The 17,052-nt window shown below is 38.1% G+C and overlaps 1 protein-coding gene across 8 annotated transcripts in view; it reads left to right on the top strand.

The window, feature by feature from the left end:
- The window catches only part of LOC114243859 (uncharacterized), a 40,453-nt gene extending 24,653 nt beyond the window's left edge, over positions 1-15,800 (top strand). For 2 of the 8 annotated variants that reach the window (XM_089738511.1, XM_089738506.1), the window contains exons 2-12: positions 5,067-5,231; positions 5,689-5,904; positions 7,401-7,478; positions 8,877-9,043; positions 10,004-10,091; positions 11,082-11,132; positions 11,552-11,572; positions 12,901-13,104; positions 13,423-13,446; positions 13,761-13,932; positions 14,640-15,800. In XM_089738511.1, coding sequence (XP_089594637.1) covers positions 5,067-5,231; positions 5,689-5,904; positions 7,401-7,478; positions 8,877-9,043; positions 10,004-10,091; positions 11,082-11,132; positions 11,552-11,572; positions 12,901-13,104; positions 13,423-13,446; positions 13,761-13,932; positions 14,640-14,803 — 1,350 coding nt within the window. In that variant the 3' untranslated portion in view covers positions 14,804-15,800. The remainder of the gene's footprint in view (positions 1-5,066; positions 5,232-5,688; positions 5,905-7,400; positions 7,479-8,876; positions 9,044-10,003; positions 10,092-11,081; positions 11,133-11,551; positions 11,573-12,900; positions 13,105-13,422; positions 13,447-13,760; positions 13,933-14,639) is intronic. The other 6 variants (XM_089738512.1, XM_089738507.1, XM_089738513.1 and 3 more) reach the window with 3 other exon arrangements.
- The last annotated feature ends 1,252 nt before the right edge of the window (positions 15,801-17,052 follow it).

Below are 17,052 nucleotides of genomic sequence, written 5' to 3'. Positions count from 1 at the left end.
AACGTTACTAAAATTATTCGTCACCGAATCGATAACTTATTCACCACATTATTTACGCCAAAAATGTTTTAAATTTTATTTTTTATTAGTGTTATTATCAAAATAAATAAATTTTGTAACTCTTTGTTGTACCAGCCCTGTGAGGGTCCCACAAGATTTCGTTCCACAGTCCCGGTCACGGATATCAAGTCACGACGTGTATTTGAACGAAATGCTGGAAAACGAATTGTTTTATTGCTGTCGGCAACAGAATTTCCTGTTTTAATGAGTTTTAATGAGAAAATGTTTGAACGGTTTGTCTGCCGCACAGATAACCCCCAAGTGTACTTACCGATGAAATGTTATGCCATATTTTTGATAACCAGATGTCTTGGATGACTTGCCACACCATTTTATTGCACAGGAAGCCATTTATAATATTATTTGAATTTTAAAGATTGGTAAGAACTCGGCATACCTACGGGTCATAAGCTTGGTCGACACTAATGACGTGATTCTTAGCGTTACTTCATAATCACTAATGTGCTGTGAACGTTTGTGGTCCTGTATGCGGAATCTATTGGGGGCTATCTGTTGTCTGCCGTGAAATTCTTATAAATTAATTGTAATAAGATCTGGTAAAATACAAATACACTACAAGTTTATTCCATGTATGGTTATCGAGGTTATTGCAAAAAAAAATACCCTGACTTTAAAATTAAATGAGAATGTGGTTGGCGTTTATGCAACAAGATTCTCTTAGCATGATGACTAAATGTCACTTAAAAAAAAACCGCTGAACCTCGAGATATAGTTAGTTTTTTCAACGTCCAGAGAAACATAAATATCACGAAGTATTTTTATGGTAATTACCATACTTAGCAGACCTAAGCAGCAGCACCTCGATCATCCATAACCAATCGAAACCATTTTCGAAACATCGGATTTAAGAAAAAAAAAAGTAGGTAACCTAGACCGTAAAATTAGTATACATTTAATTCACAATTTAAAAAATTCTATTTTTCAAATTCACTAACATCTTATTAAAGAAAATACTTGCAGAAAATTATGTGAACTAACTTGCTAAAAGTGGAATATGAGCTTGAGCTTGCTAAAAGTAAGAATGGGTAGATATCCCTGGACAATATTAACTGCGGTTAATGTTAATGTTGTTTTGTCTAAAAAAAATCCTCTCTGGTAGTCTAAGGGGCTTTTCCAACAGCTTCTCGCGGACTGGTATGTGGTGAGCTCACGGACTCAACCTGAGAATTTGTTAACACTAACCCTGGTAAGGGCAGCGCTTCGCAAAATCTGCCACCAGATCGGAATCGCGACCCACTGAGAAATCTTTTCGTAGTTCATGCCTATATCTATCTACAAACCATACTGCTGATAAATTAAATTTCTTGTTTTATTATCGCCCCATAATCGAAATTCGTAATCATCATAATCTTTAAATAGAGCTCGTAAACAAATAAAAGTGGTTGAAAAATAGAGGAGGAAATGGCACTTGATTGTGTGTGTGTTTTTTTTATTGCTTAGGCGGGTGGACGATTTCACGGCCCACCTGGTGTTAAGTGGTTACCGGAGCGCATAGACATCTACAACATAAATGCCGCCACCTACCTGTGTTTGTCTAGTTACGTATTAATTTTATTGTTTAACAAACTGTTTATTATCGAATCAACGTAAGTAGGTACGTATCATTTAAGGAATAGATTAACATTATAAAGCGCATGCGCAACCAACTCAGTGACTGTCCACTCTGACTCATCCGTTGGCCAGTGCGATGACCTTACAAATTTGAATGAAATAATAATTCTTGTAAAGTCTTAATTCAATATTTTTTTCATTTAGATTTATTTGAATTTACACGTCCAAACGTAAAGTCAATCACATGTTACTTTTATTCGGTTACAGGTATTCGAATCCGTGATTTAAGTCTAACAGTCTTTTTACTGGTGGTAGGACCTCTTGTGAGTCCGCACGGGTAGGTACCACCACCCTGCCTATTTCTACCGTGAAGCAGTAATGCGTTTCGGTTGGAAGGGTGGGGCAGCTGTTGTAACTATACTGAGACCTTAGAACCTATATATCTCAGGGTGGGTGGCGCATTTACGTTGTAGATGTCTATGGGCTCCAGTAACCACTTAACACCAGACGGGGCTGTGAGCTCTTCCACCCATCTAAACAATAAAAAAAAGAATGTATTTTTACAAAAAAAGAAAATCTCTCTTCTCTGGTCATCACCGCTTTAATAAAAACCGAGCCTTAGAATTCCGATCGATAAACAGGTTCGGCTGAGTTCGCGTAAAACAACACAACAACACAGAACAGTGTCCCTCTGTTTTACATGTAATTGTGCCACGCACGATCTATTGCAACATAATTTGCAAAGTCGTGTGGGCTCAACGATGTTTAATATTCAGTAATTGGCCGCCAATCATGTCCTGTTGACTTATCCTACTAAGAACAATACAATGCATTACATAAAAGTCCACCGGCAAGTAGATCAAAAAAATAATTGAAAGGAACCAATAACGAATCGTCCTTCAGATATGCAGGCAGCGTCGCGGCTATGCTCCTAACCACCCTGAATTTTTTCATTGGTGACAACTTCTTTAGAGAAACCACTGGTCCACTGCTCCACTGTACTGAGACGATTGAATGACTTAATTAAGGCTGGTTGCAAGGTTAACGTGTAAAGATTCAAACCATCGTGGATAAATCTGCCGTGAAGCAGTCACGCGTTCTGTTTCGAAAGATAAAACAGTCGTTAAAAAATGAATCTACGGCACACACTCACTCACTCATTAAAATATGTACGGGTTCTTTAACGCCAGGTCGATCTTGAGCTAGTTCACTCAATAAATAAAATAGAATGTAAGTACCTACATATACCTTAATTAGTTTAATTTATCTAGAAAAAAAAACGTCCTAAAGTTGTTATACTGAAAACAATTTAAAATAGTGATGAAAAAGTTCTAACGGTAAAAGTGTTTGTTTAATTTTCTGAAGTTAATCACGCTCGGGTAACCATAATTTCGATTTCATTGCTTAAAAACTATTTTGACCGCAATTTTGATAATGTGCGCACTGATTTTATTGTCACATCGATAAAACAAGAAACGCTGAATTTCTTAGCGAGCCCTAAACACATCATTAAGGATCCTCCCGAACCATTAACGGTGCTTTTAGGTACCTCAAGCACTGGTCACCGTCTTCGCCGAACCCGTCGCTTGCGACGAAGGACTCTAAGAGTAAATTAACCCATAGACACTTTTATTTTTTTTTTTTTTCCTACCTAAGCTGAGAGCCTTGAGAGGCTATGTCAGCGTAACCCTAACTTTTGTAGGTGAGCTCACGGGGCTCAAACCTGATGACGTTGCTAACACGAACCCTAGCAAGAGTCGTGCTTCGCAGAATCTACCACCGGATCGGAAACGCGACCCACTGAGAAGATCCGGCGAGAAACTCAGTGGGCTGTGTCTGAGAGTTAATTTACTCGTCGAGCCCTTCGTCGCAAGCGACGGGTTCGACGAGAACGGTGACCGGTGCTTGAATTACCTAAAAGCACCGTTAGTGGATCGGGCGGATCCGAGATGACGTGTTTTGGGCGACGTCGACTGCTTTCCATTCTGTCCGCAGGATCGGGAATGTAGTTACCGGCGGCCACGATGAGAGGGTTCTCGTGTCGTGCCGCTTTATCGAAGTGGCGCATGGACGCCGACTGCAGATACTTACTGATGGACTCTAAGTCCAGGTCGTCATGGAGGTCGACGTTCCTGACGAACCACGGGGCTCCGACGGCTATCCTGCAAAAACGGGATTGAATAATTTGGAATGATTTCAAGTGTATGCGGGCCGCGTGAGCGAACACTACACTTGCATAGGTCATGACGGGGCGTATGCAAGTTTTGTAGAGTGTCACCTTATTTCTAAGGGACATTTTACTTCGCCTACATATCATCGGGTAGACCCATAGACACAGCCCACTGAGTTTCTCGCCGAATCTTCACAGTGGGTCGCGTTCCCGATCCGGTGGTAGATTCCGCGAAGCACTGCTCTTGCTAGGGCCAGTGTTAGCAACAGACCCGGTTTGAGCCCATTAGTTACACGTCAAGGAGAAGCTGAAATAGCCTCTCAAGACTATCAGCATAGGTTAAAAAAAATATCTTAGCGATTATTTTTAGTGATGAAACTGCTTTCTGGATTGCCAATTAAGTAATTACTAATTCAAAGCGCCTATTTGAATAAAAAATCTTTTCGATTGAATACAGTTCTTTGTTCGGGGACGCTTAAAGTTTGTCTTCCTAGTCGAGGGTAGTGCGCGGAAGTACGGTCACGATGAATTGTCAATTGTCAGCTTGTTGTGTACAGTGAAGCGTGGGCGGCGACCGACGACCTCACGCTCTCCTTGAAACCGTTAACCAGATACCGTACTTTCAACTAATTACTTTTCCAGTCATTATTTCCGTAAATTTTCTAAAATAAGAACGGTTAACGTTCTAATTATTTTTAATCACATAGATTAGTGGTAATTACTGGTGGTCGAATTTTAAGTAGATAGGTAATATCCTGCTGTTAATGTCTACTGGGAAGCAGTCGTTCATTTCGGTTTGGAATGACGGGAAGGCCGATACGTAATCTTCTTCTCCTTCTTGACTTTCGCTGTAACATAATGCGTAATATTTATGCCGTATTATGTTGCGACAGCTCTCTTCTTTTCTCTTTTTTCTCTCTCCTCTTCTCTTTTATCTTCTTTCTCTCTTCTCTTCTCTCTTCTCTTCGTTCTCTATCTTCTCCTCTTTTATCTTCTTTCTCTCTTCTCTTCTCTTTTCCCGTAATCGCTATCACAGTTAACTATTGTATTGTGCTATACATGAATTTGGCATTAATTTTACGACCGATTACCTGTTTGACATCAATCCGCTTTGGGCCTACATCTCCCTACTGGAGATATATCCATTTTATCAGAACTGAAAACAAATAAACAAAAAAACGAACAATTTAAAAATTTATTAAACTCCATAATTTTATTTATATTATGGCAAAATTTTAGATTTATTCATTTTTTTTATTTCCAGGCCAGATTTCAACAGAAACAACTACAAGAAAGAGAATTGAAAATAGCATCGCTTTACGAAGCGCAACAGGCCCGTGCCTTGGACCGGGTGAGGCAATCTCCCAGCAATGGCGTTAGTACAACCTCACCGCAGCAGCCGACGCCTGTACCTCATCAGCCAGGAAAGGTAAGTATCTAGTAAAAACATTCATCATTGATTGAAATGAGCAATGAGCCTGGGTTAACTATACTTGAGACCTTAGAACTTATATCTCAAGGTGGGTGGCGCATTTACGTCGTAGATGTCTATGGTCTCCAGTAACCACTTAACACCAGGCGGGCTGTGAGCTCGTCCACCCATCTAAGCAATAAAAAAAAAAGTTTACTGCCAACGCAAGCTGCTATTTGCTATTCATATTAAGCGGTAAATAGAGTAGGTACTCATTAGAGTATTAAGTGGTAGGCAGCGGCTTGACTCTGCCCCTGGCATTACTGAAGTCCATGGGCGACGGTAACCACTCACCATCAGGTGGGCCGTATACCCGTCTGCCTACAAGGGCAATAAAAAATAATAAAAATTAAAATTATTCTTTAATCTTTAATAATAATATAATAAATATTAATAATATTCTTTAATCGCCCAGGTTCGCCAAATGTTCGAGGAGAGACGCACAAAAGCAGGCATTGACAAGAGCTACCCGCTACAACCGATACACAACACCGAGAGAACGAACCGGAAGACATTACCGAACGGTTACGCGAAGGTTTCGAATTCCACCACCAGCACGAGGGTCACAGTCGAGAAGCGATCGCAGAAGACACATACAACAGTCAGCTCTCATAGCGTTAAGAAACAGCAAGTAAATACATTTCTTTTAATACGTAAAATTTATATATGTAATTAAATATGCGTCTTTATTTGATACTAGCTGACCCGGCAGACTTCGTAGTGCCTCAATTGGTAAATGAAAGACCTAAGCTTATAGATAAAATAAACTTAAAACAAACAAAAGGAAGGACGGGGCACACATCAAAGGAAAAACAAAATTGTTATTTTTATTCAATTCCGAGCATTTTCATGTTATCTACCTTTTAAACTTTCTCTGTACCTCACAAATAATTCAAGACCAAAATTAGCCAAATCAGTCCAGCCGTTCTCAAGTTTTAGCGAGACTAACGAACAGCAATTCATTTTTATTTTTATTTGGTATTAGCATCAACAGTTTGATATTTTTAATTGAACTTCAATTAAGTTTACTCCATTTAAATAGCTGAAAAAGTTGTTATTTGTCATGATATTTTTTCCAAATTTTAAACTTTAAAAATGGCTCTCCTGTAAAGTTGCAAAAATATCGCTCAAACCAAATAAGCCTTTCACCCCGCGATATATTAAATAAAATAAATATATTCACATACATACAATTATATGGGTTTTTTCATGAAATTCATATTTTTCTTTTTGTCGTTACTTAACGTGAAACAAAAACGACACGTCTGCTTTAGTATTATTGAGCTCGCACAGGTCTTATTTATTAATTACATATTTATTTTCGTCTTTCTTATTTGTCAGGACACAGACGTAGGTCGTCCTAAATTATTTAAAACGACGTAAATTATACAACGCCAATAATAAACGCGAAATTGAAACCATAAAAGTGGTTTAAGTTATGTCCTACGATTAGCGAAAGCCGAAGAAAAGATTACATCGCATATACATTGGAAGGCTATGCTCGACTTCTGCGAGTGCACCATCTCGCAGAAGGAGGCGGCGGGGCGAGTGAGGCAAAGCTCTCCTCACTACGCAGAAACCCGCCGTCGCCGAGCAGGGGGTCGGGACCGGAGTCGTATCCGTGACCTGGCCCCCTAAGACCTAGGGGTCCCACCCGTTTTGTGCGGGGAGAGACCCAGACGTGGGGTGGCGTGCTTTGCACGCTCACCCGCAGTAGGAAGCCGGGTGATGGTAGACCGCGTTCCCCCGACCGCTCTGGGGGAAGGTGTAACGCGGCGCCATCAAGGCGGGCTCTCGGCCCGCTGAACGAGGGAACCGGTGGTCGTGTCGCTGGCGCCGGTCCGGCGTCCGTGGGACGGTGGGATGGATGTAATGTGCTCTGCGTCAACCCTGTCCCGCCGTCTCAATAGCCCCGACTGGGCTTCGGCCCGGTCCGAGGTAGGGCGCCGGTTGTGATCGGCAGGAGTTTTTAGTGAGGTTCAACTCCCACATACCCCACCTGCCGCGCGGGTGGGGATCCGGCGATTTTCTCCTGTGGAAAAAAAAAATAATAATAATAAAAAATAAAATAAAAAAAACATCGCATATACATACATACATACATACATTGCGGGAATTGTGTTACAGAAAATAGACAATTTGGTGAATGGCTCCGGTGATCTCAATCACAATCACGAAGACGACATTGGCACTGTTAAATATTCGGTGAGTTTTTTTAATGACATATTACATTTCATGTATTTTTTGCATGGGAAGTGAGAGAACTCCAGGAAACTAAGGCAAATGTGTGAAATTTGTACCTAGGAAGACGATAAACAACTCTGTTGAACGGAAACTTGCACGGTTAGGTACCACCACCCTGCCTATTTCTGCCATGAAGCAGTAATGCGTTTCGGTTTGAAGGGTGGGGCAGCCGTTGTAACTATACTTGAGATCTTACAGCTTATATCTCAAGGTAGGTGACGCATTTACGTCGTAGACGTCTATAGGCTCCAGTAACCACTTAACACCAGGTGGGCTGTGAGCTCGACCACCCATATAAGCAATAAAAAAATATATATCTACTGGGACTTAGACATTGTGTATCAAGAGAATCTACGCGCTCCGGTGAGAAGCACAACTAATGAGAAGCAAGTTCGTTTTCCCAACTCAGGATTTAAAACTAGAAAATTTGCTATCGTTCAATTTAATGCACGCAATGGAAATATAAATAAGCAAAAACGAAGAGAAAAAAAGCATGCGGTCAACGCACTTGTGTGACGCAAGAAGGGGCTCCTGTTGGCTCATGAATTTCACATTTAGTGAGCTGTGTACAAATTTAGTTTCACAAAATTACTTAATACAAATAATTAATGTGTTCGATCGATGTTGAGATAAGAAGTTTGCAGTTTATACAGTCGCGTAATTTAATATACTAGAGGCCCCGCAGTAGTCGAAATTCGACTATAATTAATTGGAATTGTAAGTTTGTAAACTATTATGATTGTATTTTATACTTATATAATCACAAATTTCGCCAAGACTACACTATAAAAAATATTAACAAAGACAAACAATATTTAATCTCAATTTGACAACAGACGTATAGAACAAAAGTTTGACAATAAATAATATGCATGCGTGTGTGCGTCAAATACATGGTATGTAGTGTGTGTAATGTTTTCTTTATCGATTTAATGTATCTTTTATGCATTATTTAAAAAAAATATTAGCATTGTGCACTTCTTCTCTATATTCTCTATAAGTGTGGAAAATTTCATACTCCTCCGTCCGTGCAATTTTCGTAAAAAGGGATACAAAGTTTTTGCTTCACGTATTAATATATAGATTAACTATCTTTTTTTTCCCTACCTATGCTGATAGCCTTGAGAGGCTATTTCAGCTTCACCCTAACGTGTGTAGGTAAGCTCACGGGTCTCAAAGCGGAGTGTTGCTAACACTGACCCTAGCAAGAGCGGTGCTTCGCAGAATCTACCACCGGATCGGAAACGCGACCCACTGAAAAGATCCGGCGAGAAACTCAGTGGGCTGTGTATATGGGGGACTCTCTAAAGACACTACAAAACTATTACAATGCTTAACTTATTTTATTTGAATTCACAGCTTCCACAAAGCAACGGCGAAATTGGCACAGACAAAGATGAACCGGACAAGGTAGAAAACAATAATGATTTACTTGAAAACGAAACGTTTCCGGAAATGTTGGCGCCCATACCCACGCCCCGGACACCGGAACCGATTCCCGAAACAAAGAAGACTACTGTTATTAAGTATGCTCCTAAATCGATTAAACCACAATTCTTGTTACGATAAATTTCAAAAATGTGTTTAAAAACCAATAATAATTTTACTAGATTACATTTTTAACCGATTTCAAAAAAGGACGAGGTTCTCAATTCGACTGTATGTTTTTTTTTATGTTTGTTACTTCATAGCTTTTAACTGGGTGAATCGATATTGATGATTCTTTTTTTATTAGAAAGCTGACGCTTCCCGTGTGGTCCCATTTCAATTTAGTCCAGTTCTGATAATGGTATCCATGAGAAAACCATATATAAGTCTTAAATTTGCATTAAGTACATGCGCGACAAATAGATGAATAACTCAATATCACGCTAACCGATTTCGATATTTATTGTTTGTAGTGTATATTAATTTGATTTGGAATATTTTTTTGTTCTATTTGAAGTCGGTTTTTGTTCAAGCATGTCTATTTACAATTATTATTTGAATAGATTTAGAATACGATTTGAAATATAACCGACTCGCAGCCAATGAAACAAAACGCAGACACGACATTTTTGGAATGATTTAAATACGATATTGAAAAGTAAGTAAAGTAATTAAAATAATGGCAACTGGAAGCTGTTACACTCACGTGAATAAATAGGCTAAATATCCTAAACGTTGTGACCACTGACAACGGCCATATATAGAAAACTACGTGAGGAAATATTTTTTTTAGGAATTTGATATGCCATGAGTTTGGTACGAAGAGCATAGAAAATACGGTTCACCAAACAGAAATTGTATATTTAAATGGCAAATACGAGTTTGATTGACTAGTTGTTTAATCAAAACAGACGTAAACCAAAGCTAACCCGTTGGGATGAGGTCACTGACCGCAGCGCTTTGTTTTTCTACAGTGGACTCAAAAAATCCACTTATACCTACCACATAAAATTTAGACTGTTTCGATTTTCAGAGTGGATTCTTTTGTATGCTTTTAGGACTGCACCAGCCAAAACGAGCCCTGTAAAATCGAAACCACAGACATCCGTAACGGCTTCACCTCGTAGAATTACCAGTGATAGAAGCGTAAGTATTCATATGCTTCTGTATGCTATATTAGTTAGGTAATAAGGCTGAGAGATTTTGAGGGTTGAGGTTGCGAGGGTTCGTAAACCCGAAGACTATTAAAATTGGTGATACTTGACACAATACCATTAGAAGAATTGTGGTCGAAAAATGTATGTATATAGCCTTCTTTTTTTTAATATGTTTTCTTGAATCAGCTGACCGTTCGTCAGCCATTTTCACCTCATTTCGGATCCTCCCGATACGCTAACGGTGCTTCTAAGTACCCCAAGCACCGGTCATCGTTCTGGTCGAACCCGTCCCTTGCGACGAAGGGCTCGGCGAGTAAATTAACCCACAGACACAGCCCACTGAGTTTCTCGCCGAATCTTCTCAGTGGGTAGCGTTTCCGATCCGGTGGTAGATTCTGCGAAGCACTGCTCTTGCTAGGGTTCGTTATATCAACAACGTCAGGTTTGAGCCCCTCATCTACTAGGTGTGAGCTCACCTACTCGCCCGGTCACGCTGTTGTGGTCTCTCAAGACCATCAGCTTAGGTAGGGAAAAAAACCATATTTGTTTCACATTATCCACGAAATCTTATACGCTAACAACGTATTTATAATCAGTACATATAACAAATGAATATTGTTTTATATTTATGGGAAACTCAATGTACTTCTCTCATAGCCGTGCATCCGCCACGTGAACTATATTCATTAGGACTTACATCGACAACTTATATTAGATGAAATTGTTAACATAAAAAAACACTGAAATGTTTATTTTTAAAATATGTTGTATAAGTTAAACCTAAATAACCTTTTTAATTGACAAAGAGCTGGCCTACGTTCGTAATTAAAAATAAAAACAATTCGTTATTGACAATTGACAGTAAAAATGTAAAAACTTTCTTTTAGGACAAAGTTTATGAATATAAAATCATTATTAAATAAATTAAATATGTTGGACTTAGAAATATAGCGGTCATAGAATATTATGTTTAACTTAGGTATCGGAGACGACTAAGACACGGGGTGCTATGCAACGACCAGCCAACACAGTAAGTTTACATCCAAAAATCTTAATATCCAATAGATTATTGTATTGCGCCAATTTAAAAAAAAACTTAACTCAAATGAAAAGCAATTATTTAAATTTTTAAGCTGTGAATAACAAACAATGCCATATTAAATTGGTACAATACAATAGAGAAATAACCGCATTCCGAATCGGTGGTATAGATGTAAAGATTTAAAAGTGCCTGTAAAGCCTACTTGAATAGAAAATAATTTGAATTTGATTTAATTTTGTGTTCCTGAAATTATTTTTCATACGTAAAATAGTCAATTACTTTAGGCTTTTTTTTGTAATACTTTATTCTACTTGTTATCTTTAACGTGTAGTGCTTTTATTTGTTATTTCACGCAACAAAACTTTCTGTACATTTGCACGATGCTTTTATGTTGTTTTTCTTTCCAGACACCCAGAAAACCACCTGTGGTACGCATGTTATGGTATTTCTTAATCACCTAACCCAATAAATGCTCGCAATAGATCGCAATCTTTTTGTAGTAACTCGACACATTAACATATTCATGTGTAGTTTATTTATTTATTTATTTTATTTATACTTTATATCAATTTTTTTTTAAACCATAACATTTTGTTAGTAAGAATTACTTATAATCTTTGTCAGTAACTTAAAAATCTAACACATAAATATCAGACACACATTATATATCATTACTTTTTTTCCCTTCCCAATGCCTGCTGCAAAGGCAAATCAGCCGTCCCTCGATCTTGCTCGATATGACGTTCCACTATTGCCACTGTCACGAACTCGACGCAATAACGATGCACTTCTTTCCCGCATTATAGCAAAGAAGTCATCTGTGTGAGATATCGCAAACATTGTGGATGCACTACAAAAGCACACCAGTGACAACATCATCTTAAGCGGATTATTGAACACGTAGGGCATTGTAAGCCCTCCCTGTAGTAAAATAGATAATACGCTAATAGTCTCCGCACTTGAATCGCTATTGCTACAAATCTAGTCATTAAAATATTAGCTTCATCGCTTCCTTGTTAATTAATTTAAATGTTATTGGACACGCCTAACAGAAGATGGTTCATAAACTCGCTACCTCTACTAATGGAAATAAATAATATATTTTAAGTTACTAACAGTTTTTCTTAGAATTCATACGTTGATTTGAAATTGTTTTGTTTGTGTGAAATTGTTTTGTGAAATCGTCGTGACCTAAAAAATAAGACCTCCGGTGCTATCGTGTTAAGCGATGCACCGGTGTTCGAATCCCAGGCAGGCGGGTACCAATTTTTCTAATGAAATACGTACTCAACAAATGTTCACGATTGACTTCCACGCTGAAGGAATAACATCGTGTATATAAAAATCAAACCCGCAAATTGATAATTTGCGTACTTACTGGTGGTAGGACCTCTTGTGACTCCGCACGGGTAGGTACCATCACCTTGTCTATTTTTACCGAAAAGTAATGCGCTTCGCTTTGAAGGGTGGGGCAGCCGATGTAACTATACTTGAGAATTTAGAACTTATATCTCAAGGAGGGCGACGCGTTTACGTTATAGATAGATGTCTATGGGCCCCGGTAACCGCTTAACACCAGGTGGGCTGTGAGTTCGTCCACCCATCTAAGCAATAAAAAACAAGGAACTCGCTACCTCTACTAATGGAAATAAATAATATATTTTTTAAGTTACTAACACTCTATTAGAATTCATACGTTGATTTGAAATGGTTTTGTGTAGATATTTGAGACGACAATGTATTAATTGGTCTGCAGAAGGCGAACAGTGCGGGTTCTGCTACTCCTAAGGGTCGATCCACGACGGCGACAGCTCCGAGCAGCGCGGCCGCGTCGGGTGACGCGTGCGGCGTCTGCGGTCGACACTTCGCCTCCGATCGCATCGCTAAACACCAGGAGATCTGCAAAAAGGCCCACAGCAAGAAAAGGAAACCCTTTGATGTACTCAAACATCGTTTGGCTGTAAGTTTATAACGTTCAATTGATTTATCGAATATAAATAAATGATGCTGTTTCAAATTAATTAAGAACAGAGTTTTTATCAAACTTTTATATAAGGTATAACTGCATGTCAATGATGATGTCACATTATCACATTGGGTTGATTTGAGAATGTACTCAGGGCTACTTACATATTATATTGTTCTAAATAACTTATATGTTTGATTTGATTAAATTTAAGCTTCCTTGGTTTAAGAAAGGGAAGGATTTTTTTCAAAATTAACTGCAAAATTTGAAATATATGTTACTAACAAAACCTTTTTTTTCCCTAAAACTCAGGGTACCGAAGTTGAAAGTTATAAGGCAAGATAATTTATATTAAACAATCATGTGTGTAAAATTGATGTGCATGTATTGTTTCGTCGTCAAAATCCTATTTTTTTTGGGTTTCCCTTACGACTCATTCTATTAATAATATTCTAATTAATGGCGTTACACTTTTGTTACACAAATTTCTGTTAAACAGTTTTCGTATTTTACAAAATTTACACTTTTTTTTTTAAATCATTTAAATTATTAATCATTTTACTTTACATAGGTACTATTTTGGTTTGATTCGTGCTTGTATCACTTAGTTCTTTTTTTTTACAAAACTGACATAGTTTATCAAATTTTAGGGAACGGAAGCAGAACCCTTTATCAATAAATTGCGCAAAACCACCGCTACTCCGTCAACTACTAAAGTGAACAAAGGCAAGCAATTGAACAGCAACTGGCGACAAAAACACGAAGAGTTCATCCAGGCAATACGAGCGGCGAAACAAGTGCAGGCACATTTGAATGCTGGAGGTATATGATTTTGTACTTGGCTTGAAATACATTTGTTGGAAACCCAACAAAATTGGTATAAAACCTTTTTTATTGTTGTGGTTGTGGTTTCTGACATTACATTTGAATTTTGAATTATGGAATGTCAGAGTTTTGTCAATTCTCTTTTCATCCGTGCTATATTGTACGCGATTTATAAAATTTCTAAAATATACAAATTTTATACGTGCAATCCTCGCGACTTTATTTATCAAGTTCCTTGCCCATCCTAATCATACAGTCCACTACAACATTAATTGCATTTCGCGAAGTAATAGGGAGCTGATTTATGAGCTTAGGCTGAATTTCGGGGACTAGCTAAATTTTTTTTACAATTCTGAATATTTAGAAAGCATACACTTTTGAAGATAAATATCTCGCAGTGAGAACTAAGGACTTTGTCTCTGTCGCTGTCGTTCATATCGACGCTTGAAAGGCAAACGTGACTAAGCGACAATGCGTGAACTTTACAATAGACTAATTTAAAGTTGAAATACCTGAAAAAAATTCTATTTTAACGAATCTAGCTGTAGGATTGTAATGATTTTAATAGACCTAGAAATATATTTTTTTTACGCATCGAATATGGTTATTGCCTATGGTTTATGTACAAATATGTGTTCGTCTATCAAAAGTAACTAAATAAACGACTATAAAAGATGCGGTACAATAATATCTATTATTTTCAGGTAAGCTGAGCGATCTGCCGCCCCCTCCGCCGTCGGAGAATCCGGACTACGTGCAGTGTCCTCATTGCAGTCGCAGGTTTAACCAGGGCGCTGCCGAGCGACACATTCCGAAGTGCGCAAACTTTCAGTTCAACAAACCGAAGCCGGCCGCTAAGCGACGATAACCACGAAATCCTGCAGCGCATTATACCAATATCATTTACGGAGACTTGTTTAGATTTTTTTCCGAAACAGCGATCACTGGTTACACAGCATTTTCTTCATACGGTGATTGCATTAAACAGTATCATACCTTACTGTCTTTGAGGTAAAGTAAATATTTTAAATCGTAATATTTGTTAAATCAACTTGTGATTAGGGAGTCTTAACATCAATTTATAATCTCTGCTGGTAATCTTGCAACGTAACTTTGGCTAAATATAAATTTGATCTTTATTTTTCCGTTGAATAGTTTTGAGTAGTTCCTAAAGTTGAGATCTCTGAAATGTCGGACCCGTTTGCGTGTAAGGAGTATTATACATCGAATCGAATCATTGACTGTCTGATTCAGATATTGTTCACGTACACGCTTTTCTACTTAGTTAAAATATTTTACGATATTATATCAACGAATTTACCTAATAGTAACAACTAACTAATCGCTAAGTAACCGACCCGATTGCTGATTTAAGAATCTTGTCAGAAATGGACGACGGAATCGAATTACTGAAATTTGAAAGGAATTGTCGTTTGAAACCTAAAGGCGTATTCACGTTGAGCGATTTTTTGTTGCGCGTCTGTTTGGCGACGGTCTTGTATTACACAGTTTGGATAATCATAGCACACGTCCATGATTATACATGCTATTTCCGTCGCCAAAGCAATACGAATATTCCTTTGAGAAGGCGTTAAGTTCGTTTGTATTTAAATATTCGACTTCTATTTTTTTACATTTATTTATTATTGTTATATTTGTATGTTTCGAAAACAATTTATTTTCTAATGACGCAACGAGCAGCGTATTTGTAGTCTTAAAACTCCATAAGTGATATAACAAATTAAATTTGAATTACGTTGGAAATAAAATATATTTCACATTCAATAATAGTTGCTTTATAAACATGTTAACGACTTTCATACGCAAATGTTTAATATCTATTAATAAAATATAGTAAAGATAGATTCGAGGTTTTTTATTTATTTCGCAGACTTACTCGATGTTTTGTTCCTTAATGTAACTCAATAAAGCTCATCAAAATAAAGTCCATCTTGCATGCTTACTTGTCTCTCTGTCAATTTAACAGAAGACACTTGCGATATTATGACACACTAGCGACCCGCTCTCGCTTCGCTTCGGAAACATTAAATCTTATTATTGATAAGCGAAGCCCGCCATGTTGCGCGCGGTATGACAATAACTGCGGGTGACGCCGCGGAGCGAAGCTAGTCTAAAAAAAGTAGCCTAAGTTACTCCTTATATCATCAGCTACCTATTAGTGAAAGTCTCATCAAAATCGGTCCCACCGGTCCAGAGATTAGCCGGAACAAACAGACAGACAGACAAAAATTGTAAAAAATGTTATTTTGGTGTATGTACCGTATATAACTAGTCAGGTCATAAGTATTGTCACACAGTAAAAACTTTTCTTTTAGAATGCTGGCCACAAAAAAGTTTATTGAATTCGAATTTCGAATAGTTCATGAAAATAAAAATGTATACTTTTAGAATTTTACTCATTTTTAAATATGGAGTGGACGCTTAAAGAAGACCGTGTTGCAGTTATTGCGTTGCATCATTGCGGCTACGCGCCAATTCAAATTTTTAACATACTGACAAATTTGAATATAACCAAAAGATTCGTTTATCGTACCATCAAACGATACAATGAAGACTCTAGTGTAGATGACAGGTCAAGAAGTGGTCGCCCTCGGTCTGTTAGGACTCCAGCAGTGATAAAAGCTGTTAGCAGATGGGGTTAAGCAGAACCACCGTAAAAAGGGTTTTAAATGAAGACTTAGGGCTTCGGGCATATCGAAGAAAAACAGGACATCGTTTGAATGCTCGTCTAATGGACCTGAGACTGAAGAGATGCCGCGCTTTGTTGAAGCGGTACGCGGGAAAAAAAGATCGGGAAATTCTTTTTCGGATGAAAAATTTTTTACCGTAGAAGAGAGCTACAACAAACAAAATGATAAGGTGTACGCACAAAGTAGTGAAGAAGCGAGCAACCGTATTCCGCGTGTCCAACGAGGTCATTTTCCATCCTCGCTCATGGTATGGTTGGGAGTTTCTTATTGGGGCTTAACAGAGGTACATTTTTGTGAGAAAGGTGTAAAAACGAATGCAGTTGTGTATCAAAATACAGTCCTGACGAACCTTGTGGAACCTGTTTCTCATACCATGTTCAATAACAGGCACTGGGTATACCAACAA

This window comes from Bombyx mandarina, chromosome 25, assembly GCF_030267445.1.
Source record: "Bombyx mandarina strain Sakado chromosome 25, ASM3026744v2".
Taxonomy (NCBI): Eukaryota; Metazoa; Arthropoda; class Insecta; order Lepidoptera; family Bombycidae; genus Bombyx; species Bombyx mandarina.
This window is presented reverse-complemented; position numbering and strand designations above follow the sequence as displayed.